General features: G+C 38.2%; 1 protein-coding gene and 1 long non-coding RNA gene across 2 annotated transcripts; both read right to left on the bottom strand.

The window, feature by feature from the left end:
- Positions 1 to 1,483: 1,483 nt before the first annotated feature.
- LOC115413042 (uncharacterized) lies at positions 1,484 to 4,172 on the bottom strand. The gene is made up of 2 exons (XR_003934420.1): positions 3,846 to 4,172; positions 1,484 to 3,626 (listed from the first exon to the last, which is right to left on the bottom strand). It is a non-coding gene; the product is annotated as an uncharacterized LOC115413042 (long non-coding RNA).
- Positions 4,173 to 4,554: 382 nt separating this feature from the next.
- Positions 4,555 to 24,952, bottom strand: pgap1 (post-GPI attachment to proteins inositol deacylase 1). Its single transcript, XM_030125258.1, has 26 exons — positions 24,821 to 24,952; positions 22,082 to 22,235; positions 19,844 to 20,019; positions 17,986 to 18,157; positions 17,010 to 17,170; positions 16,849 to 16,901; positions 16,568 to 16,634; positions 15,658 to 15,763; positions 15,433 to 15,491; positions 15,229 to 15,312; positions 15,015 to 15,064; positions 14,364 to 14,415; positions 14,206 to 14,283; positions 13,601 to 13,676; positions 13,446 to 13,519; positions 13,315 to 13,366; positions 13,176 to 13,242; positions 12,990 to 13,095; positions 12,859 to 12,897; positions 12,008 to 12,192; positions 11,574 to 11,804; positions 11,252 to 11,387; positions 10,575 to 10,625; positions 10,257 to 10,468; positions 8,836 to 8,940; positions 4,555 to 8,739 (listed from the first exon to the last, which is right to left on the bottom strand). Exons 1-26 carry the CDS (start codon positions 24,950 to 24,952, stop codon positions 8,601 to 8,603), a joined length of 2,817 nt encoding a protein of 938 aa, XP_029981118.1. The 3' UTR covers positions 4,555 to 8,600.
- Between the last annotated feature and the right edge of the window lie 420 nt (positions 24,953 to 25,372).

Raw genomic sequence — 25,372 nt, forward strand, 5'->3', positions numbered from 1 at the left:
AATGATTGAGGCCTGAAATGATCATTATTTCAACTTGAGAAACAAGTTGTTAGCTTATCAAACTGTTCTGTTCATTCACTGACTTACTTTTGGTTTAATTTGCTTCTGAGAGGAGAACATTTTGTGGCATTCTGATATGGGACAAAATAACATTTACCAAAACGAGCTGGCTGTTTTCTAACTTAATTAAAACTAATGATTTGACTTCATTGCAAATTTGGTTCTTTGGCAGACATGTTCAGTATAGCCTCTACACACCCATCCTAAATGTACATGGTGTTAATAATTACTCTCAGTGAGTTTCCGTTAACCCTCAGATTCTCCTCAGGCATTTTTGTACATTTTTCTCTCTCTCTTTTTTTTTTTTTTTTTTTTAAATTTTGTGATCATTTTGGCTGTGTTGCAACTTTCAGGATAAAATTTAGTAAGAACTTTTCTTTTTAGTTATATTTTTGAAAACCACTGTCTTTTACTCTTACATGTGTTTTATATTCCCATGATGCATTTTGCACCCTCTGGCAAAAATGTACATACACGAAAAAACCTGCTATAAAATCATCCATCCATCCATCCATCCATCCATCCATCCATCCATCCATCCATCCATCCATCCATCCATCCATCCCCCCCATAAATCTCTTCAACACCTTCCACCCTGCTGAAAACAACCAAACATTCAACAATTTTCAGGATTTTAACCCTTTAAACACCAGTTTAATTATTTTTTTGAATTCTGAATGATTACAAAAAAGACACACAAATTTGATATTTTTCATATAATAAATAGTAGGGGATGAAACATTGGTGGTAATTAGAGCCTTGGATATGTCAAAGATAAGCAACAAAACTGATCTGATTGTGACAGAATTTTTTTCTGTAGTGTCAGATATTCCCTCTGGTCACCCTCAGAAAAAATGCAGCATTGATTTCCATTATAACCACATTTTTTAATCTCACTGCCATTACACTTTATAGCCGAACTCTAATTTAATTGACATTTTTTGTGTATCCCACCAGTTTCAACCCTTTTCCCATTGTAGGCTGATGTTTGAAATAGCAGAATTTTTGTTATGAGGCCATATGACCACCAGGGGGCCCCAAATATGATTTATTTGTGTGTATGTGCAAAATCAATTTTAAATCAACATCTGAGTCTTCAGTGTGAACATTTATTGTACAAACTGTCGTCTTTGAAAGCTTCAACAACAAAGTACACACAACAGAACATATGGCATATGAACGAATCAGAAACTGAAATATCCAGGATTGAATAAGACATGCTATATGATGTCATATGAGTGATTATTTCATAGTTTTTTTTTTGTGTGTGTACATTTTTTGCCATGAGGGTAACCAGAGGATAGTATATTTAAGGAAGGCATAAGGGTTAAGAAAAATTAGTTTCTCATCACTTCTCTTCACTCTCCCACCAGTGTAAATAAAATTGGATCACATCAAACACGAATAAATCACACAATTCCCATCATTTTCCTTACTTTTATTGCAACAACAGTAGTGCCAAAAATTGCACAGTTTGCCCATGTACAGTGACATCAGATAAAAATGACAGAAATATAAAAACATCAAAGCAGTCCATTTGACACGACAAAGCTTAAACCTGAGGATTACATACTCGTCCACATTAGAGCTGCACCAGAAAGTATATTTAAGCTACCAACCAGATATTATGGTGCGTATGGTACAAGGTCAGAGGACAAACTAGTTCTGCACGACAAGCAGCAGCTAGCAGGAGGTTACAGGTTTTAAAGTCACTCTAGGCAGAAGCAACGTAAACCACACTTTTAAAGCACTTCGAGACAGTGTAACATTAAATTTAACGCCCATTCAACATTATTAGAGTCAATATGACTGTTATCATGTTACTTTGAGAAAATGATGAAGTTGTGAATACAAATAACTGTAGAGATAAGAGGTTTCCATCTGCCTTGGTAAGTTCAAGGATGAACAGGTGGACAGCAGGATTTTGAAATAAAAAAAAACAAACCTTTGTTTGCTGTAATTCAGGACTTCTATCAGTCATATTTGTCATACTACAGTATTATATGACATACTTTATTCCATTGCATATGTACTTGGGAAAATTAAAAGTACTCCCTGAACATGGAGCAAAACATTGAACTGCACCAAAGTTTAATGAACTGTTAATATGCAAAATATCGATACATTTTGTTGTAATTGGTTTTGTACTGGGAGCTGGTTATTTGTGAATGTTAGCTTACTCCTTTTCTAAGCTAATATGTTAACTTAGAAATGGAGTTGAACCAATGTTACCAAATGACCAGCAACAACAGTCTTTAAGGCAAACCTCATGCAAGAGCCTGCAAATCCTTCATACTGAACCTTTAAATTACTCCAAAAAACATGTTTGGCTTAGTGTTTTTTTGTTTTGTTTTTTTTTAAATTGTGTTCTTCAAATCCAATGTTAAAAATGAAGGGAACAAGGACAGTGAGCTCTTAAAGAAAAGAAAAGGCTTTTTTTTTTGTCCTGTGGTGGGTTAGGAAACTACGGTACATGCTGAAAAAGAGAACATGACAATTAAATGAAAGTGAGGTATTAGTATTTCTAGAGTTAAATCTAACCATGTATTGGAAATGTTCCCACAAAAATAGTAACACTTGATTCTACAGTCTTGTGCTTGAAGTTTTGGGTCATGAAACATTTATATTCGTTGTCAGTTAAAAGGGGAAATTACATTTTCTACTAATATTCTTCTTGTAATTGGACTGACTTCTTCCCTAAATTGGACATCTAAACAAAAAATAAAAATCTCTTGAGGTGACAATTTAAGTGATTCATTTTATATAAATTAGTTTTATTTTAGACAAAACAAAATTTTCTACTCTTCCAGTGGATATTAAAACAAACCCTTCATGTGTTAATCTATGACATGATCACAGTGAACACCGATATAAATCACAAATATATCCATAGAAAACATAAATCTGGTCTCTACTAATTTATACTACAAAGTGTACGTATGCCACCAATTCACAACGAGGCCGACAATGTGCATCTCAAAGCACTAAAACTGCACCAACGGACAAGTGCACAGAAAAGCTTGTCACTTACATCACTAGTATTGTATAAAGTCACACAGAGACATTCAGTGCAGTTACATTCACATTGAGAACGACATTTGTAGAGTACAGTTTATGTATGATTGTATATTTGCCCAAAAGGCGAGAAAATTGGTCCCTAGTGAACTAACTTTTAGCACTACAAAGTAGAAAGTCACTCAAGTCTATAAAAAAAAAAAAAAAAAAATTCGCACTACAATGTTGAGGAAATAATCTAGCGAGTAAACAATATGTTCACACATTCACTGCAGGCGCTGCTGTGGCGATGACATGAAGGAGGACTGAAACTGAAACGGTACACACTGCTGCATACGAGAGAGCAGAAAGGCACAGCAGCTGCTTCACCGATAGGAGGGAGTGGGAGCAACGGTACGACAAAGCAGAAAAAGACCGTTTTGGAAGAGGAGATACATTGAATATATATTAAACAAATTAGCTGGTTTCTGCTACTGTATCTTCCATCTGTAAGGATAACATGGTGTTGAGAGGTTATGACAGCCACAAATAAACTGGTTTAAATACACAAACTAGAAAAGCACTCGGAGAGTGCAGACCTCTGCCAAGGCAGATCAGTGCCCCCCCCTCCGATCACCACCAAAATTTAATCATTTGTTCCTTGTGCAGTATCAACATTTCCTGAAATTTTCATCCAAATCCATCCATAACTTTCTGAGTTATCTTGCACACGGACAGACAGACAGACAAACCAACGCTGGCAAAAACATAACCTCCTTGGCGGAGGTAACAAAGGTCATTAGTTTGGTTTTTCTTTAAGAAACTTGTCAAACCAAACTTTGAACAGCCCATTTTACACAGCAGTCCAATAGAGTTAGTAGTGTTAGGGAGAAAAAAGGCATACAGAGAGCTGGCAACGACCAAAAACTGCAACAACATGGTCGCCAACTGGATTAAGTTGGACCTCAAAAGACCAAGGAGAAATGAGGGACAGTTTTTCAGTTACACTGCAAAAATGAAAATTTTACCAAGTGTATTTTTCTCATTTGTAGTCAAAATATCTCATCACACTTAAAATAAGACATAATCACCTAAAGAGTAACTTGTAAGTGAGATATAAGAACTTATTTCGAGACAATAGATCTTGAAAATCTTATTTCAAGAAATCTTACCAAGATAATTTTCACCTGTTCCACTGGCAGATTTTTTTGCTTGACTTCAGTAAAAAAAATCTTGAATTAAGCAAAAAATAAAAAATAAAAAAAAAATCTGCAATTGAACAAGTGAAAATGATCTTGGCAAGATTTCTTGAAATAAGATTTTCCAGATCTATTGTCTAAAAATAAGTTCTTACATATCACTGAAAAGTTACTCTTCAGGTGATTATGTCTTAAGTGTGATGAGATATTTTGACTAGAAATGAGAAAAATACACTTGGTAAGATTTAGATTTTTGAAGTGTAATGTTGCAAATACTTTAGCATTTTAGACATTTAAAAAAAAAAAAGTCAAGATCTCTTCCAACCAAAAATGTCAAGTGTTCAAATAAATACTGGGAACATCCAGATTTACATGCAACCAGAAATAATGTTCAACTTGCGGCCAGCTTACAGGCTCAACAACACTGTCCCTCATTCATATGTTTTAAGCAGAACATGGAGGTGCTGTGTAAAATGGGCTACGTTAGGAACCAACTAATGGACATGATTGGCAACAAAAAGTGCACATAAAGCAACACGGTGACAGGCTGACATGATTTCACAAAACTAAAAACACACACTGTAACAAAATAGGCAACAGAAGTATTAACTGCACTCATAAGTATGATGGATATAAGAGATACGCCAACAGTTCCTAATATTAAACCTCTTCTTTGAACATGTCACTCTGAAGGACATCCACTGCACATGTGATGTTTTAAGATACAAAATGAAAAAAAAATATTATTGCCAACAAATCCTGTGGCAATAACAAAATCTACATTTAACAGACCCCAACAGCTAACATCTTTCTCCAAAACACATACCCAGACCCTCTGAGCTGCCTACATACATGCTAGTAGCACTATGAAGCTTAGCCATAGGAGCAGTGTTAACATGCTGACACTTAGGTTTAGTGTGTTAGCTTGAAAAAACAAACAAACAAACTAAAACTAAGCATCAAGAATTGAGGTTGATGGGGAAAAAAAACCTTAATATAGCATAAGAAAGCCAATAAACAGAGTGGAAATGTGTGTCTTAAATGCTGTCTCCCTCAGCTGCTTTAATGGGTACTGTCTCTTAGGGAAACTTTCATACACTGACACATCTGAGACCTCTGTCTGAAAACACACTAAACACAGACGGGTGCAGCGCTCTTAAACTCAGCTGTATTAGGAACGCTAACATCCTGACATTTAGCATTGCTGTTAACCACTGTTACATCTAGCATGCTATCTTCCAAACATTTGTTAATGAATGCTAAACATAAGGCATAACTGAGGCTAACGGGAAAATAGTGAAGAATTTTTAATATTTAAAAGAAGAAAAACCAGAGGGAGACAATTTTTTTGTTATTAGTGACGACATCTGCCATTTGTTATTCTGTTGGCATAACTTAAACTGCATAAAGCAAAGTAACCTGACTGAAAAAGTGTGTTTCTTCTTCTAATTAGTTAAAATCTTTTTAGGGATCTGAATCGATCATCTGCAACCCTGAACATACTGTACCTCCTGTAATACACTAAACACTTTATGGTAGACTTTCATGACAATATCAAATTTAATATTGTGTCCAAACATTAATTTGCACTTCTCTGAATGTAAGAAAACGCATATTTGACCATGTGTCTGCCAGTGTTATGACCTTAGACTTAGATATTTATTGCTTATCCATTACTCAGACACATATTTGTCTGTTTATCGTATTGATCCCTCAATCAGCTGACAAATGGAGATCAGATCAGTATGACAGTATGCTGCTGTTTTTTTTTTTTTAAAGAACTCACCTTGACCTCATTAACACTGATGAATTTTCAGAGTTTTCTGGCTATGATCAACAGAAAATATTTCACAACTTGTATAGTTACTTTGTCTTCTACATCCACTTTGCCTTGATGCAATGTGAAACAATATACCATGAAAAAGTTTTAGACACTGTATGTACTCCACAGATCTACACAAGTACATCCACTACATATCTGCATGTATCTCAGCCAATACCATGAGAAAAACACAATGTTCAGTAATGACTTCTGGTGACAAACCCAGCAGAGGCAAACAAGAAACAAACACACAAAAAACCCCCAAACATAAGGCAACACACCTGTGCCATCCTGTTGTCAATACTAGTCTCAACCTGAAACATCTGATAAAAACACTGCGGTTCTTTACTCAACACCACATGGAGTAGATGATAATATCCCAAAGGATTAACATTTTACAGAATCCTTCAACTTCCATTCTGTTACATCATTTTTCAAGCCTGACACAAACAATACTTATATGAACACAAGCGGATCTCTCGTGCTGTTACTAGACATTAAGACTACTGGTAGACATACTTTCACTGCATCTGACTGAGGACTCCTGTCATTAGGTGCAAAACTGTATTTATGTTTCTCCAAAGTTACTGACTTTGAAGCCCCAGTGGTTCTTTGCTGAAAGCATTACTGCAGCTCAGTACTGAAGTATTAAAACACAGAGTGAATGTTGTACCAAAAACACACACTGACTTAATGATGGCGCTGAAACTACTGATGTCTTCACCTGTAGACTGTGCATAAAGATGGACACAATAGTATATACTGTAAATAATTGGGGACGGAGGAAGCATGACATCATCCATTGGTTTATAAACTGCTGCTTTGAAGCCAGTCGGCTTTTTGGAGCTGGAACAGACCATGTTTGGACTAATGGGGCAGAACTATGGGGGGGCTCAGGGGTGAGCTAATGCTAAATGTTAGCTTGCTGACATGGTAATGGTCATCTTCATTAAGCACTGTGAGGAAAAAGGTCATGTTGCATGTAAAAGTCTTGTTAATGGAACCTGTTAACTATGACTATAATAGCAAAACTGAACTTCAACAAATAAACCAAAACTACTGAAGAGTCAGACTCAACAGGTGAGTGAGATGTCAGACTACCCTGTCACTCAAAGCCTGACACTGCAGACATCTATTTGACCTGTGATCTAACTAAGAGAGGAAAATATTAAAGTTGGCCCAGACCACTTATAAAAGGGTCCAAATAGAAAGAATGAGACAGGGATACCTCCTGGAAAAAATGATTAAAATGAATTATTGGAGAGCCAGGGCTTTTTGGAGCCAACCTCACTGACTGGTATCAGAACATACAGTGGACATTACGTCCCCTCCTGTCTAGTCTGGATACAAACTGCTTGTGGTCACTGGATCTTGACTTCATTTTTACACTGTGGGAGGAAATAGTGCTTACTTTAGATAATGTCTATAGCTTAACTGTAAGAGAAGCAAGGAAAAGCGAAGCAGAGCAGAATAAAGTACTGTCTCTGCTGAATATCATCCGTCTCCACCACTCCAGTCATTTCTCTACCAAAAAACGACTGAACATCTGACATCAGAGATTTAATTTGTAGCAGTTTGCTGCTTCCTCTTTGGTGCTGGAGAACGCACATGTATTTGATGTTGACAGTACTCTTGTTACTGAAGTGGATTTTTTATGGGAATGTAAAGATGAGAAGTGACTGACTTCAGACCATCTCATACCATACACTCCCACTGTGGAAATTTGTGGAAATCAGGGAAATTGCTTAAGAAGTTGTTTGGTGCACAGATGACACAAAAATGGGATTACTGAATTTTAGATTTTTTTTTTTGACTCATGGAAACTCTGCTTAACAGGAGTAAAGAAAACCAGTTCCAATGCCCATATGGCCACCTGTCTGTGTTAAGATAGAAATTAAAAACTGTGAAACTATGTAATATTCAGTAGTAGAATGATAATGAGGGAGGATGTAAACATGATTCCTTTGGATTTTTGTTCTGTATGAGCCTGGTTTAGTAGCAATGCTACAACAGTCAGCAGGTAAAGACAATACATATCTGTAAGTCTATGCTAAGCTGTCGGCAGTGTTTACAGCATCGGGACCACAGTGAACTACGCCACTGCAGACAAAAATACTACATATTAACAGTAAGACCCTGTTGAGAATCTCTAGTATGGATAGCTTCACTGGTTGTGGACTTCTTGCTCCTTGAAGACAGAGCTATAGATATACAGAGTAAGGCAAACTTGGTTTCAGGTCAATCCAGTGGAGCTATATTTGCACCAAATGATCCAAGGTCATTACATGCTTGTCTTTTGTTAAATCATAGTGTAAGTACCATGGAGCTTTTGGTGCTAACATCTAGCAGGCAGTTCCCCAAGCTATGTATGTCTATGGCTCTGCTCCAGGCAGCTAGATCTTGGGGTTTTCTTACAGGGACAGACCAGGTTCTCCACATGGAGAATGTGTCTCCAACGAGTCAGGCTGCAACTTGGAAAAAGGCTTGTCATGGTAAAGATGGTGACTGAAACCAGTCAAGTACCCTCAGAGCAGACAGCAAAAGGCTATAGGGGCCAACGCTGCCAACAGGAAGTAGGTGACTCTGTACAGGTGGAGAGGAGAGAATGTCACCATGGCAATGGCCAATGGCAGGGGGAGGCAGGAAGTCAGAGGCAGAAGCTTGCTGTAACAAAACAAATGAGGCAAAATTGGACAGTGCAGCAGAGATCCCTGTGTTTGTACATTTCATCATTGTATGTGTTGGTGATATGGGTCTTACCTGTTGCTCAGCTTTAAAGTGTTGCAGTTAATAAGCAGCATGTACACAATGATTAGAGGCACAATGTGTGGCCACCATGGGTCAGGATCCAGCTGCGTGGTATACCTGCAGAGGAACAGGACTTAGGTTAAACCAAGACAAATCATGAGCCTCACCTACAGAGTTATTACACCTCACTAAAAACGTAATTAAAACTACAACCAACATTGAAAAAATTTAATTAAACAATCACAGTTTTGAAAAAACAAGAAAACCAAACTAAAATAAAAGCACTGCAGATAAAGAATAATTTTCAGTATCAATGATAAACAAGAATAGAAATGTCTTTCCACAGTGTAGAACGTTGAGGAAAGACTGGTTTTGTGATTCAGTTACTCTTAGGCATTTTAAAAATACAAAAAATACAACTAAAACCATTTTCTCCCTGCGTTTGATTTTTACAAAAAACAATAAATTCAACTTAATACTGATGTAATGACAATAACAGGATTTTCTGTTAGTTCTGCTTTGCAAACTAATCAAATGGATGGTCTCTGCACTGCTGCAGAAGATTTTACAAAATGGCATATAGTTTCATCAGAGCTGGCAGAGGACTCCTAGTTTCATATAAGATACTAAAATAATTGATGTTTTAGAAAGTTAACATGAAGAGTCATGATTTTAAATATTTGTCAACATAACCTCAGGACAAAATAATTAAAAACAGTTCTCTTTACTAAAACTCCATTCTGTACATGTGCAATGTCATTAGACAACTACAGTAACAAGAAAGCAGCACTTGTGAGGGGGTCAATGCGTGTATGTTGTATTTGTTAAAATAGAAATAATTCTAAATATAACACTATATTCCCAATAAATATATTGCAACAAACAGAGGTTGCATTTGAAAAACTAGAAGCACTCGGAGAGCACAGACCTCCGCCAAGGCTGATCAGTGGCCCCCCCCCCATGGGCCCCCCCACCCCCGATCACCACCAAAATTTAATCATTTCGTCCTTATCCCATTTCCAACAAACCCTGAAAATTTCATCCAAATCTGTCCATAACTTTTTGAGTTATGTTGCACACTAACGGACAGACAAACAAACAAACAAACAAACAGACAAACAGATAAACAAACAAACAAACCCTGGCAAAAACATAACCTCCTTGGCGGAGGTAACAAGTTGAGCAAGAAAGGTTCCAAAAACACTAATGGAGGCATTTATTTGTTTTTTTTTGTTTTTGTTTTTTTTCAGAAACTTAAATTAAAAAACTTGATTAAATTTATTTGATGTATTGACCTGCCAAACTTCAAACTCATTAACGAACTGATTAACAGATGCCATAGTTGATTTGTCTTACTGTTCTAATTCTGTAAACTGTATGTTGGAGAACATTATTCCCAGTCCAAACTGTACACTTCAGTAAGACCACTGTACCTAATGTTACGGATCCAGTGGATGAGTGAGGGTGCACTCAGCATGACGGGGAGTGTGAAGAGTGCTGACAGGCAGAGGTGGAGCTGCAGGTCATCTCTCACTTCCTGTAGAATACACTCCGACAGCAGGGGGGCGCCATTGTGTTCTTTGGATCTACTTGAGGTCTGGCCATCGACTGTACCATTCCCAACTTCTTTGTGCTTCCGGGGGGCCTGAAAAGATCACAGAAAAGCTCTTATTTTCATGTTTAGTTTCAAATTATTCTACTAGAGATCGTAATTGTACTGAGCTGCAGTAACAGTATCCCAGTCATCTTACCAGATTCAGCATGTGACTCAAAGACCTCTCTGTCATTTGCAGCCTCAGTACCTGAACACACAAATACAGGAAAAACAAACGTGAGAAAAGGATGAGGCAGACGTTAGATACGCCTTTAAATTTCTGAAACATTAATAGTAAAAGCCCTACTGTCAACAACAGTCTGCAATAAGGCATTTTCATTAGATGGAAATTTGGACCTGTTTAATCTTCTGTGACAACTCTATTGAACTAGATTTAAGTAGGGCTGGGTGATACAGTCAACAATGTTACAATAAAAATGTAAAATAAGACATAAAAATAAAAGAAGACATAAGATAATAATGACTAGGAAGATGCAACAAGATGAAAACACAAAAAAGTAGAATAGGGTAAAGTTATTTATTACAATATGAAATTATAAGGTCATAAAAACCATTTTAAGGCCAAGACCAAGATTTAAGTACAAGTGAGACAGAAATGAATATGTGATCTGATTTTATCACAGCTTATGATCTGTACCAAAATCCTGAACACAAAAACAAAAAATGAGTTCTGTCTTCTCACACATTTTTAGCAACTATTTTCTAACATTTATCATGTTTAAAAAAACAGATCTATGACTTTATTTTACACAAATGTTAATAAATGATGCATCTGTGAAAAAATGTATTTGTTTCACTGTCTCTTTAACTCACCCTGTAAAGGTGGAGCAGAAAGGTAGTGAAGACTGACATGGCCCCACAGGACATCCCGCCCATAACAGTCAAAGACAGAGTGATGAGGATCTGCGTCCGCACCCGCAGCGTGCCACAGTCTCTGGACACAGAGGGTCTACATACACACCACAACATGAAGACCATCTCCTGAACACTACAACAAGCCTCAGACCTATTTCAGGAAAACTTACAGATTGAGATTGAACCTTTGGAAGATAGGACATTAAAATCTACGATGTACATGCACGATGGATCTGATGTGCTGGTAGTATATTATTGTTACGTCTTCATGTTTCCTTACCTGTGGACCACAGCTAGTACTAGTGAAATCACTCGAATTAAAAGATGAAGTAGTGCACTGCCCCAGAATGCCACTGCTGCCCCCAAGACATACAGGAGCGGTGACAGGAGGTGGGGCCATTCCTCTACTGGTGTTGTGCCTTCGTGAAAAGAAGCATCAGGGTATGTTGGAGGGATGGCATCCATCTGTGGGAGGCCTAGACTGGACCAGAACTCTTGAAACCTGCTACAGCTATAAGGAGAGAGCAACGTAACTGTGATATGGAGAATAGGTTTCTAAATAATGTTTTAATAAAGTCACAGTACTGTAAAAAAAAAAAATAAAAAAACAAAACAAAAAAAACAGCTACAAGTTTATGAACCATTGTTTGCCAAATCAGCAATAAACATAGAACACATCTACAAAAAAGTGCTCTTATGACTTCCACTGTGTACCTGAGGAAGACATGCAGAATGTAAACAGGCAGGCTGACTTTATGAGGCTGCAGGCCTTTGCCTACCACCAGACTCATGCCTGCAGTTCCCTTTGACTTCAGAATTGAGGATAGCTGCCCCCCACAGGCAAGGAGGAGTGTTACAGCTGTGTACACCGGTACAGTAGAGCCACAGAACCTCAGGATCTGACAGGGGACGGACAGGGGATACAGACTTTCATTGATACTAAGAATCACAAATAACAATACCACAAAGTCAAACAACTCTGCATTCAAAGCTGAGAGGCACTTTGCTTCTTTTGACAACCTTTCCCATTTACTCCTTTTATACTTCAACAGAAATATCTGTACCTTCTTGTCCTTACACTATCAAAACAAGCTAATTTCTATAGTTTTAAGGCATTTGAGAGAAATTAAATGTGTTATTTAGCAATGTCAACATCAAACCAGTTTTGACCTAAATGAATGGATCATTTAATGTATCTGTTAGCATTTGCGTGCTAGACATAACAAATAAAAACAACATAAAAGCCATAGTAAGGCAAATAGACAGAGAAAGAGAAAATGGATCATGATGAAAAGGAGTCCACTGAATGTGAGTAAAGCTAAATGAGTCCTTGTGTTTATTACATGGTTTCCAGTACTGTAGCTGACACTGACAACTGATTTGTGCACTGAAGTGAACTTAATTCAGTGTATTTTTTTAATGGATTTGAAGTTATAATGATTTAATGGTCTTCACAATATATTAACATGACCCACAGTACTATCTGTACCTTTGCCACCTACGTCTGCCTTTTGACTCCAGTAAAATGCACCCAACACACAGACAAAATAAAAATGTTATCATACCTGCCCTAGCACCTTGGGTAATGAAGTCCTTACTGAAACCTGGGAATAAAATGAGAGCAAATGCACCATTAGTTTTGCACATTATTTCAATGTCCTTAACCTGTGGACTTTGAAGACAACAGGAGCAGTACCTTATATTGACAGTTGGGGGCAGTGTGGAGCTGAAGGAGCACAGTTGATGTGTTGTCTAGACGACTTGTATGGAGCATCCCTGAGATCTCTGTCACTGATGGCACACTGGTAGAAACATATATCATGACATATAAGTCTATTATGCAGGTAAAGAAATATGTGAAAGTGAGTTTGCTCTAACTAACCTGACTGTGGTTAACGAGTCCTCCCGAAACCATGGTACTTTTAATCTGTACACATTAGCCAACCTGTCTGCAAACATTAAGAACAATCATTACTACACTGCGACATGTGCATTTGTGTTGGTATAACAAAACATCTTACCTTTGGGTGTTTTGCATTGGCTTGCAACATTAATTCTGAAAGCCTGATAGACCTAAGATAAAGACATTTTTGTTGACGCACTGGGAACAACGATATGGTGACCAAATTAATTATGCATTGACAGAATGTACCTGATGAAAGTGTTGCAGCCTGATGGTGTGTAGCAGACCAGAGGAGCTCACTGTAACCTCACTGATGGTCATACCTGGAAAATCAACAGCTATTGTGAAGAAGAAATGTGTCTCTTCATGCTCTGAAAATCTGTATCAAACATCAAACAACTTACCTACAGACAGGACATGTGGCACTGGAACAGACAGACTCAGAGACTCTTGTCTCTGCCATTCACACTCCACTGTGAACTGCAGAACAGACAAACATGAAACACATCATATGAGTTAATCAGCAACAGTGTTGATTCAAATGAACAGTTGGTTTGTTGGACATTTGATGTAGAAACCTCAGGATTCATTGGTACAAAACATTGGCGCAGTTTAAAGGAAAAAATATGTTAGCTGCATCAATTTCTATGACAGAGACTATGCATAACTCTAGTATCTCGGGGTTTGTTTCACCCATTTTCTTTTTGTGAACTAACAATGAGGCAGGAGGTTCAATAAATTGTGTGTCCAAATTATATGTAACCACACTCAACTATGTAGACATATTTGGCACAACCAAAGCCAACTTGTCTTCAATTTTCTTGACAGTTAAATACAACATACACAAAACATAATAAAAACACTAACGTAATGAATGTAAAATCTGAAAGCATTCATGGTGAAGCCATATTTGTAAAATATGTTTTAGATAAAATATAAAGAGTTGTGCAATTTGTGTTACAACAAAGGAAAAAATACAACTAATAAATCACTGCTTTGCTGTAAATACCTGTTTGCCATTGAGGTTGGAGGCTGAAACAACCAGATGAGAAATTGAAGCCAAGTCACTGAGACTCAGAATGAGCACCTAAGAAGGATCACAGATGGTTATGACAAACTGACAGCAGCTCAGACCTGGTTGGCTACCATCTATTCAGATGTGGTTACCTTGTATGCTGGCAGAAGTTCACTTCCTGTGGACAGATCCACTGCCCGTACGCTGATGAGGCAAGAACACAACAGCAGAAGGTAAAAAGAACATCGTGTTTTCAAAAACTTCAAATCAATACCTCCACCAAGGTGGTGAAGATTTCTTGCATCCTCTGGGTGCTTTTTAGTAGTTCATGTTATTTTTTTTCCCCATTGATTTTAGAAGGGTCTCCTTGGACAATGTACTGTGTAAGACATATTCTTGCTTGTTAACAGAATAGTCAAATTTGGTGCCTCCTCTTCACTCAGTGAAGACGCAAGAGAATGGTAATAGAGTTAACATTAGACTGAATGGGGAGAGAGAGTGGTGAAGTGAGGAAATAAAAACTATGAAACAGAAATATTAAAAATTATTTCCTGATTCAAGACTCTGCAGGAATAATTAGAGGCAAATTACACCTGAAGCACAAGCTTCGTCATTCCAGTGTTTGTCAACAGGTCAGTGAGAGACGACCTGTGGAAATGTCTGTATTTAGACTTCGCCCAGAAAAGAAAGAGCAGAAAAAGGAGAGACCTGTGTATTCAGAGTTTGTTCATTTTTATATTTGTTCCTCCCACAAATGCTGAATACAGATGTTATTGGGTGGCACATTCCAATTTTATTCTTACCATGAAGAGCCATTTCTCTGCACACAGCCGTACACCCAGCTTGTCATCTCCTGTTAGAAAACAAGTTTATAGTGTGTTGACATGGAAAAATGAGACATACTATTCCAAAGACACAAATCACACATGTGGTTTTTCTGGAAGAAAATGGAGGATTTGTCCCAAAGCATTAGCAATCCATCATTTGTGACAAACACTCAAACATCTGAAAACTCACCAGGTTGTTGCTTCTGCAGTAAAAATGGCTGTAGGCCTCCCTGCGACTTGACAGGGCAAACAGGAAATATTTCACTTGTCCTTCCTGTAACACAAAGTGCAATTGCTAAATACATTATATTGTATGTAGTAGGCCTGAATTAGTTCTTTTAAATTAGTAATGCTATCTAAAACATCCACTTGGGTTTATTTATGTTCTGGGTACCTTTGGTGTGCTGTAAGCTAGACGCAGTGTGTTCACTTCACTCCATGCATCAGGGAAATCTACAGAAATTGAAAAAAGGCCGGAAATATGGCATGAATCTCATTTATTTTCAATGAGAAAATAAAAATGTTGTGCAAACAAGTTGTAACACAAATTATAAAACAGTTCATTGATATCAGATGGTCCTCATTTAGCTCATAAATGTAACAAGTGTTTTTCTCTAACCTGAGAAGGAGATGGTGGTCTCCTGGGTTTCCCCCAACATCCTGACAGGGTGTCTGATAAAGTGATGGTTCAGAACAGCCATTTTCTTTTCAGGACTTTCTGTGAACTAATAATAATAAAAAATAAACACCACAAAGCTTGGAGATAAAGTGTTTCAGTCAATGCTGATCAGAGATGTACCATTTACATAGGTTTGATTTTGTTTTTAAGTGCAAGTGTCCTGATGAATGTGTTTAAAGCAGTGTATGACTTTCATCACAAATTTTTCTTCAAATATCTAAAACTCCAGTGATAGCCTAATTACCACTAATCCATTAGTGTTTCCGTGCTTATGCACCTAAATCATAAGTGATTTAGGGCGTATCATACATGCCTCACAAGCATACAGGGTATGGCTGGGCCGTCACCACTCACTCGCTCTGTACAGTATGTGTATGATAAGTCTACACAATGACATGTTCTGAAAATGCCATGAAACTGATGTCTAAGTGTCATTTTCATGATCACACACCTCGTATTGTAAGATGACAACTGACTTACAGTGATTCCTTCCATTTCTTCTGACCCGGTAGGGGATATGGGTTCATTGCTCGTTGTCTCTATGTTTGCTGCTGCTGCGGCTGCATGGAACTCGCATTCCCACAATGCACTTCACAACAAAATTTCTGAAAAGGCGCGAGTGACATATCGGCTTGGTATGTAAACAAAGACTGCTTGTGATGGTCATCTTTGAAGTTGTTCATCGTGAGAGAAGTGATTTAGGTGCGTAAGCATGGAAAGACTAATGGATTAGTGATAATTAGACTATCACTCGGGTTTTACAAATTTGAAGACAATTTGTGATGAAAGTCATACGCTGCTTTGAAGACACATTTGTGTTTTAACTCTGTGTGTTGGTAGGTGTTCTGACCTGTCTGGTGTCAGGGTCGAGGAGGTCAAAGAATGCTCTAACAGTGGCAAGAACAAGCTCTTTGCACCTACAACATGGAAAAACACTATTTGTACATTACACATGTGATGCTCCAGATAAACTAAAACTGTGAATAATATGATCTTTCTTTAAAGTGAATAAAATCAATATAATACAATGAGATCAAAATGTTCTCAATATTTTGAGATGCTAAGACATAATTTTGATTCACAGCATCTTAATTTTTCTGAACAGTGCTGGAAATGGGCATCCATATTTACCAGACGATAGACAGGTGGTCAGTGGACACCCATGTCCTGGGAACTGCAGTTACCTGATGACAAAAAGAAAGCAAAAGAAAGAAACATTATGTGTAGAGAAGTGCACAAGCACCAACAATCCATTGTGGGGTTAAGTTGCTGAGTTCTAAAACAAATCTTACCACCAGTGATAACTTATTAGGGTCCTCTGAGGGGCAGGGCAGAGATGTCAGGCCAGAGCGGACCTGGTAGTCACGGTAACCACCCCCGACAGATAGAACTGTGACATTCCTGAGTTTGTTTGCCTGATTCACCCACTTTTGTCTCACTGCAGAGTAGAAATCTAAAGAAGGGAAAACAGGAATTATCAACAACATATAGATCTTACTTCCAGCTTTGTGCATTTTGTCTACAGTATTTCTGTATCTTAACATCATTGACGCTAAAATAAAGGTGGAGGGATGGAAGATCTCAATCAGTGTTTTAAAATCATAATGTATTAGTGTGGACGAAGCTGTGGGAATCACAGCTCCATTTACAGTAGGAACAGAACATAACATAATCTAAACACTATACCCATTTATTTAAATCTGTGTTACCAAGCACTTTGGCTTTGCTGAGAAATTCTATCCAACTGAGAGGTGTGGTATACGAGGATGCTAATTAAACAGCATCATTATTGGATTTGTTTGACTCAGGGTGATCACAACAAAAGGACATTCTAAAACGTACAGGTTTATCATCCAGCACAATGCCACAGATGCCCCATGTTTGAGCTTAGAGCCATGCTGCTGTGGTCCCATCATCCACACCTCAGTCATAGTCGCTGAACTGACACAAGAACATGTTGTCATAAAGCAGCAACAGAGAGAAGGGACCATATCATCAGACTTCTGTTTTAATGATAATTTTCCTTTATTTATCCAGAAAAGGAAGTCCGCAATAAGCTCAACATAGGGGGATATGTGTTGGTTTTCGTAACATCAGGGGCCACATAGTTATCCAGGTGAGTAAAGTAATGGAAAACCAAGTTGAGCCAGAACAGTTTGTCTGTTCATAACAACTAAATAACAATAATATAATGACACATGATGACTTAGTCTGGCACCAGTCATATAATGGAAAAACATTCCAAGTACTAGTGTGAGTGATGCTTACCCAGCAGGTATGGATCAAGTGCCAACACTGGAGCCAGGTGAGGGGACGCCTGGGTGATGATGAGGCTGACCAGATTGGTGTTGAAGCGGGGTAAAGTGAACAGCGCCCTGGCTACCACTCCACCCATGGAGTGGCCCACTACCACTACACTGTGAGGGGGAGCCTTCAAGTGCTAGGAAACATAGGAAACAGACAAATTTCAGTATGTGTTTGATTGCTCATTTCAATTTTAAACTAGAAGCACTCGGAGAGCGCAGACCTCCGCCAAGGCTGATCAGTGGCCCCCCCCGTGGGCCCCCCCACCCCCGATCACCACCAAAATGTAATCATTTCTTCCTTATCCCACTTCCAACAAACCCTGAAAATTTCACCCAAATCTGTCCATAACTTTTTGAGTTATGTTGCACACTAACGATCAGTGCCCCCCCCCATGGGCCCCCCCACCCCCGATCACCACCAAAATTTAATCATTTCTTCCTTATCCCACTTCCAACAAACCCTGAAAATTTCACCCAAATCTGTCCATAACTTTTTGAGTTATGTTGCACACTAACGGACAAACAAACAGACAGACAAACAAACAAACAAACCCTGGCAAAAACATAACCTCCTTGGCGGAGGTAATAAGGATTCTTTCAATAAGGAAGCTGAACTAACTGGAGCTCAATTCAAATCAGTCCACAGTCCAAATCAAAACACTTTTAAATGCTGACAAAGCTGATAATTGAAGAGTAACAATGAACATTAATGTTCACTCAGTTGCCATGTCAAGTATAGCTGTTTCAAAGATATGTTTGGTCAGTGTCTTGATAAAGATAGTGAAAGTTTATAAATATTGACCTCTGACTCACCTAAAATGAAAAGAGAGACTTCAGACAAAGATGTAACAAGATGAAAATGACACCTTTTTGCATAAGTTTTGAGACATACATGACAACTCAAAAACAATGTCATGATGTATTTTTGGTAATTTTTAGTCTTGAAGACACATTTGAGCCTACAGATGAAAGTATGGCTGAATAACAAGCTAGATATGAGTGAATCCTTTCATGACATTAACGCAAAAGGTATTCTGCAAATTATTTAAGATTCAGTGTCTAATATTTGGTGATATTTAGTGTTGAAGTTGCTGTTTGAATTCAGCTGAAGCTACAATGGTTACAAAAAGCTTCACAGGTCCCTCATTTGGCTTGTCTATTCTGGGCTTTTAAATCTGGTCCACCTAATGACCAATGGTAATGTATTTTAAGTCTATGCTGTGCTGAGAGCAGGTTATTTTTTGACGTTTAGCTAATAGCAAATCAAACGGTAGCTAGTGCTGAACATTGTTGATCAGTGTACCAACAGTTGAGATAATTGTTGGACTAGAAATGAGTCAGCTAATGCCACCAATCAGCTTCTGCCACAAAACTCCAACATAAACTTAATGTAAAGCCCAGATCATGTTATATATGGAACCTTTAAGCGGTTATTTTTAGATGAGTCATTGAATTTCATGCAATGTGAGACTTTAAGGATCTGGTGGAGTACTGCATTTGATGTACTGACATAATCTGCTAACCTGTGCAGAATAAACAACATGAATAATTTCTCTCACATTCATTGAAACAGTATATATTTCATGAATTTTGCCTTCTTGATATCAGCAAATTGAGAATTAGCGAGTCTTAAGACATTAAAGTGCACGACATACAAGTCTGGAGGACTGACAAATGTAAATGCATGATCAGCAAAGCAAACCCCCATACCAGAATATTGCTCCACCAGCAGTATGGGTCACACACACACACACACACACACACACACACACACACATATAAGTAAACATATCTAGAACAGATGATATCCGTGGCCTGACCTTGTAGAGCCTCAGGATGGCCTTAATGCTCTCATGTAAGAAGTGTGTCTGTCTGAGCAGACTGCCACCGTACAGGGCCACCAGCTCCTCGTTGAAGTCCACCGTGAACACGTTGAAGTGAAGCCCTCCCTCCATGTTTTCAGCCTTCCTTAGTGCTACTGAGCCCAGGGAACGAGCTGTGTAAGAAGACCAGATATTCTGTTAAGCAGTACACTTAGCAGATTGTGTGTTTTTACGGCTAACATCTAAAAATTGATGATACTACTATTGATTGATACTACTCTGCCAAATGACAAACAGGTCTAATAATTCACGTACCTCCATTACATACAAATTATTTTTTTAATTTTTTAAATTATTGATTAAAGTCAGCAGCTCCTGAGTTTCTCTAGATCCTCAGGGCAGCAAATGGTGACCTAAAAAGAAAAACTCGCACTTTATTCCTCCACAAAGCTCATTAAATTTACACAACCTAAGCTATTTCTCTTGTATCAGTGACCCCTGACATGGAGCAGGATCACAGGCTCATGATACTTCTCTCTTATTGATGTTGCTCTACTGCTAGAAGTTGTGGCGATAAGATGCTGATCACAGATATTTAACTAAGAAAAACGCTCACGATATCACACACACACACACACCAGACCAAACTGCAAAATGTGTTCATCCTCACTTGTGTAAAAGTGGAGGAGTTTTCCGCCTACACACAGCTGAAGGCAAGAAATGTGAAATATCATCCAAGAATGTGATCTGAGAATGGACTTGCATCACACAGAGCACACTTTTGAGACCATGAAACATTATAAATGCATTGTAGGCTATTTTTAAATAAAATAGCTGTTAATTGTGTTTGCTGTTGCAAACAAACTCATTAAAAGACAAAAAGTAACAGCTGGTGTTTTTCTTCTTCTTTTTGTTACCCAGGTCAAATGCCTAGGAATCACATTGAATGACATCATGAAGACGGTTATCACCTGGTTGGGATTCACATAAAAAAGAACAGAGTTTGACCAGAGGGACAAGTGACAGACATGGATGGGTCAAGCTCAATCAGAAATTTCTCACAAGAAAAACATGATTACAGAAGAAGATTAAAAACCACAACCCAAAATAAAAGCAACATTGTAGACTGCCTGAATGTGTATAATTGTATTATCACTATGTGCACATCTGACAATAAATACCGTAGTGTTTTACATTAAATTAATGAACATATACATTGCTTAGACATGTAATAGTTCATTTAGATGACTAAGGTTTTCCCCTGTGATCATACACCAGTCAGCCATGACATTCTGACCACTGGCAGGAGAAGTGGTAATACTGTGGATTACTTCATTACAGTGGCACCTTTCACTGGGTTGGATACATTCGACAACAAGTGACCATTTAGTCCTCAAAACTAATGTGTTGGAAACAGAAAAATGGGCAGCGTATGGATCAGAGTCACTTTAAAAAGAACCGCACTGTGAGGGTGACGACTGGGTCAGAGTAACTCTAAAAGTGCAGGTCCCGTTGGGTGTTCCTGGACCGCATTGGTTAGCACCTATCAAAAGGACAATTGGATGTCAACCCAGTTGACTATAATGAGATAATCAACATTACTAGCATCTCACTTGTCTTAATGTTAGGGCTAATCTGTGTAAGACAGCAGGGAAACACATTTAAGACACAAAACACATGCATATGGTATGTGTAAGGTCACAGTGTCAAACACTGGACGCACTGATGTTTTCCTAGAGTTAATAGATAAGTGGGTTCTACAGCACAAAGGAATACATAATATTTACTATGAGATCTGGTCTTTTAATGGGTTATTAATGAGAAAATGAAAGAATGAATGAAAAATGAATAATAAATTAAAATGATGGCAAAATATGCAACTGTGCATTTATCTAAAAGTACAACATAAGTAAAAAGGCATTTTCAGATAAAACCCACCACTTTTAATTCACCGTCTTGACTTGTATTTGTGAAGTGTACGCCCCCTTACACTGACATTACAAAACATATGAATAAATGGAGTCTGAAGGGCGATCCAGTTTGCATTCCAATCAGCTAGAAACTAATCACCAAAAAGCAGGAGGCTGCCCTTGTGTCCTCACACAACCCCGGCACATTGTCTTATTAAAAAAGGACTTGGCCGCTTAAAGCTGTGTAAAAAAAACAGAACAACTTTCACTTGTTTTGTTTTGCTTCAGGGTGCTGATTTAAAACATACTCATTTAGTGTACTCACCTTGTTTATAACTGCCTGCGTTACCAGGCAGGAAGAGAACAGGAGCACCGGTGAGTTTGAGGGCCCGGGTCTCCTGGGCGTACAGACCCTCCCCATAAAGGTAAAGGCCATACGCTGGGTATAGTCTGGCCACACGACGAGGCAACGCCACACGCTGTGAAGAAATGAGAACTACACTAAATAAAGAGCAGTTGCTGGATTGACTCTGACAGAGTCCCGGACTTCAATAAAACAGACACACCAGGCCTTCATCAGACTCAAAGTGGAAGAACTGAAATAATTAGGTATTAGGCATCTGGGATCAAAATAACAAACAACACTTTTATTAAATAATAAACTTTTCAAGCTAACACAACCTCCTACATTCAACAATATAGTATTAGTAATACACAAAAGTCTAGATTACTATCATAATTACTCCAATATTCTAAAAGAAAAATCACTCTTTTTCATTTCCACACATATCAAGAAGCTGGAGTGTTTCGTTTTCTTGTTATATTTCATTTAATAAAACTATGTAACTTATTTTGCTGCTGTAAATTAAACTTTGTGTTTTATGATTACATTTGGTGTTCTCTAAACTGATCTTTTTGTTTACACTTTAATAGAGTATTGCATGTTTTGATATTTATTTTGTTTGCCATTATAGACATAACGTGTTTGTGTTTAGCCTTTCATATTCTAAAATATGACTTTATATTTTATTTCATTTAGCTGGGATAGGCTCCAAGTGACCCCTGTGACCCTAGCGAGGATAAAGCGGGTTCAGATAATGAATGAATGAATGAATGAATTTTATTTCATGTCAAATTGATGGGTTCTAAATGAAAAATAACAAAATACTGCTTTTAATTTATCAGGTGTATGTTTCCATGTAGTCATATTATAGTATTTAGTTTACAGAAAATGTGGAAATTGAACAATCTCTACATTGGGATAATTAATTTGCTCATGTTGCAAAGTTCCAATCCTGGCAAACTGACTTCGCCCAAAAAATGTAGAAGATGTAAATTACTGTCTGAATGCATTTATTTACTGTCAAACATATGCCTAGAATTAGACAGAAATCTAACTAAAAAGGTACATTTTGAGATTCTAAATTACATGCGGGTGACACGGTGGTGCAGTGGATAGCACTCGTGCCTCACAGCAAGAAGGTCCTGGGTTCGATTCCAACACCAGTCGACGGGGGGTGGGACCTTTCTGTGTGGAGTTTGCATGTTCTCCCTGTGTCTGCGTGGGTTCTCTCCGGGTGCTCCGGCTTCCTCTCACCATCCAAAGACATGCATTGATAGGTTAATTAGTTAATCTAAATTGCCCATAGGTGTGAATGTGAGAGTGATTGTTTGTCTCTATATGTTCAGCCCTGCGATGAACTGGCGAAATGTCCATGGTGTACCCCGCCTTCGCCCATAAGTAGCTGGGATAGGCTCCAAGCGACCCCCGTGACCCTAGTGAGGATAAAAGCGGGTTCAGATAATGAATGAATAAATTACACGCTTCATTATCCCACTGCCTGATTCTAAAATATATCATTTTTCCATCGTGGCCCTGAGTGTCTACACACAACATTTCACAAAACACAATGACATTTGAGAAGGACAACAACCTCTCATATTACAGAAAAGGTTGGACATGCTTGTTGTTTGTAACTGGACAGAATCCAAGTCCTAACACTTCAATGTCATTCTCTCTGTTTATATGTATGGAATAAACTCTCATTGATTTGGGTTCAGTCCAAAGCAAACAATAAGCATTGTCCCACACTTTCTGTAATTTCATTGCTGTTTCATGAAATGTTGTTTTATTTTCTGAAATATGGTTGTGGGATTTACTAAAAAAACAGTGTTTTTGAATGTGCACCTTCTAAAACATATTTTCTCAAATCTTGTTCTATTTTCTGAGATACTTTAATTTTCCGTTGTGTTTCGTAAATGTTGGGTTTTATGAAACACTCTGTTCTGTTTTTTATTTTTCATTGTAACATTGCTGACATGCTGTTGCACTTGACCCTCGCCTCGGACACTGCAGACCTTTTATTAAAAGTGTGTTTTTTCTTTTCCTGCCCTGTATTCACTGCAAACAAAGTTATCCTCCATTTCAAGAGATCATGTCCATTAAGTGCATAAAAGCACAGATCTTTTTGTGGACCTATGGTAGTCTTTCCACACACTCCAATGTGGCTTATGGTGAATGCCCATACAGCAGATCGCCTCCAGCTGTGCCCCACTTCTGGACAGATGAACACATTACAGAGCATAAAGAGCAGGAGGGCTTTCGTCCTACATTACACTGCTAACATCTTCACCAGATCTCCTGTGCATCTTCATCTGACTTGTGTAACACACAGCTGATCTGTTGTGAGTAGCCTTCTGAGAGGATTCAAGGATCAGCTAATGATTTATGCTTTCATAACACGGCTAATTTTAGTTTATCTCATTTTGGATCTCCAAGAAACACGCACGCGTCCACCCAGACAGGAAATGCACGCGCCCTACACCTGACGTTACACACTCCTTCAGGTAACATTAGCATCATTCAGGAAATGGCTTTAAAACAGACGCCTTGGCTCTCACGATTTACCTTTTTGCAACATTTTTATCACCGTTTTGAAATAACAGAACCATTTAGCAAGCTATATGTAGCATTCTGCCGTAAACAAAGCGTAGAATACGGACTTCGCTCGGATATTTGTGGATATATTCCAGAGTGATGAAATTAATTAGCCTTACTACTCACCCGGTACTCTGGGTATTCAAACATATAGGTCATACTGCATCTGTTCTCCTCGAAGCCAGTCAGCAACTCCCGCAGGCCAACAGCTAGCAGTCCCAGAGCGAACCCGTAAAAGGCCACGGTGACGACTCTCATGGTTCAGGTGGTCTTAAACCTCACAGGTGTGAAACCTCCATATTTTTCCAATTTTCATTTCTACAACCCTCTCGCGAGGAAGCACGCATACCACAGGCTGTCATCAAACACACCGGCTCACAACAGGAACACATACTGCACAAACGGCACTGACTGGCAGGCCTCTCAGCCAATCGGAGATTACATGACACACACAGGGACCAATGAGGAAGAGGAGTAGTGCGTGACATCACAACATAAGCGAACACGTTTGGCCACATTTGCAAGGCAAGACAGAAATAGGTTTATATTGAATGGGAATTTGTATCATGGATTTTGATCTCCGGCAGGAAAAAGTTGTATTTGGTTTTTTGAAATGGAAAACTAATACTATTGAAAAATAATTTATAAATAGTATCGGTTTGTAGACTAAATGTAACT

This window comes from Sphaeramia orbicularis, chromosome 21, assembly GCF_902148855.1.
Source record: "Sphaeramia orbicularis chromosome 21, fSphaOr1.1, whole genome shotgun sequence".
Lineage (NCBI taxonomy): Eukaryota > Metazoa > Chordata > Actinopteri > Kurtiformes > Apogonidae > Sphaeramia > Sphaeramia orbicularis.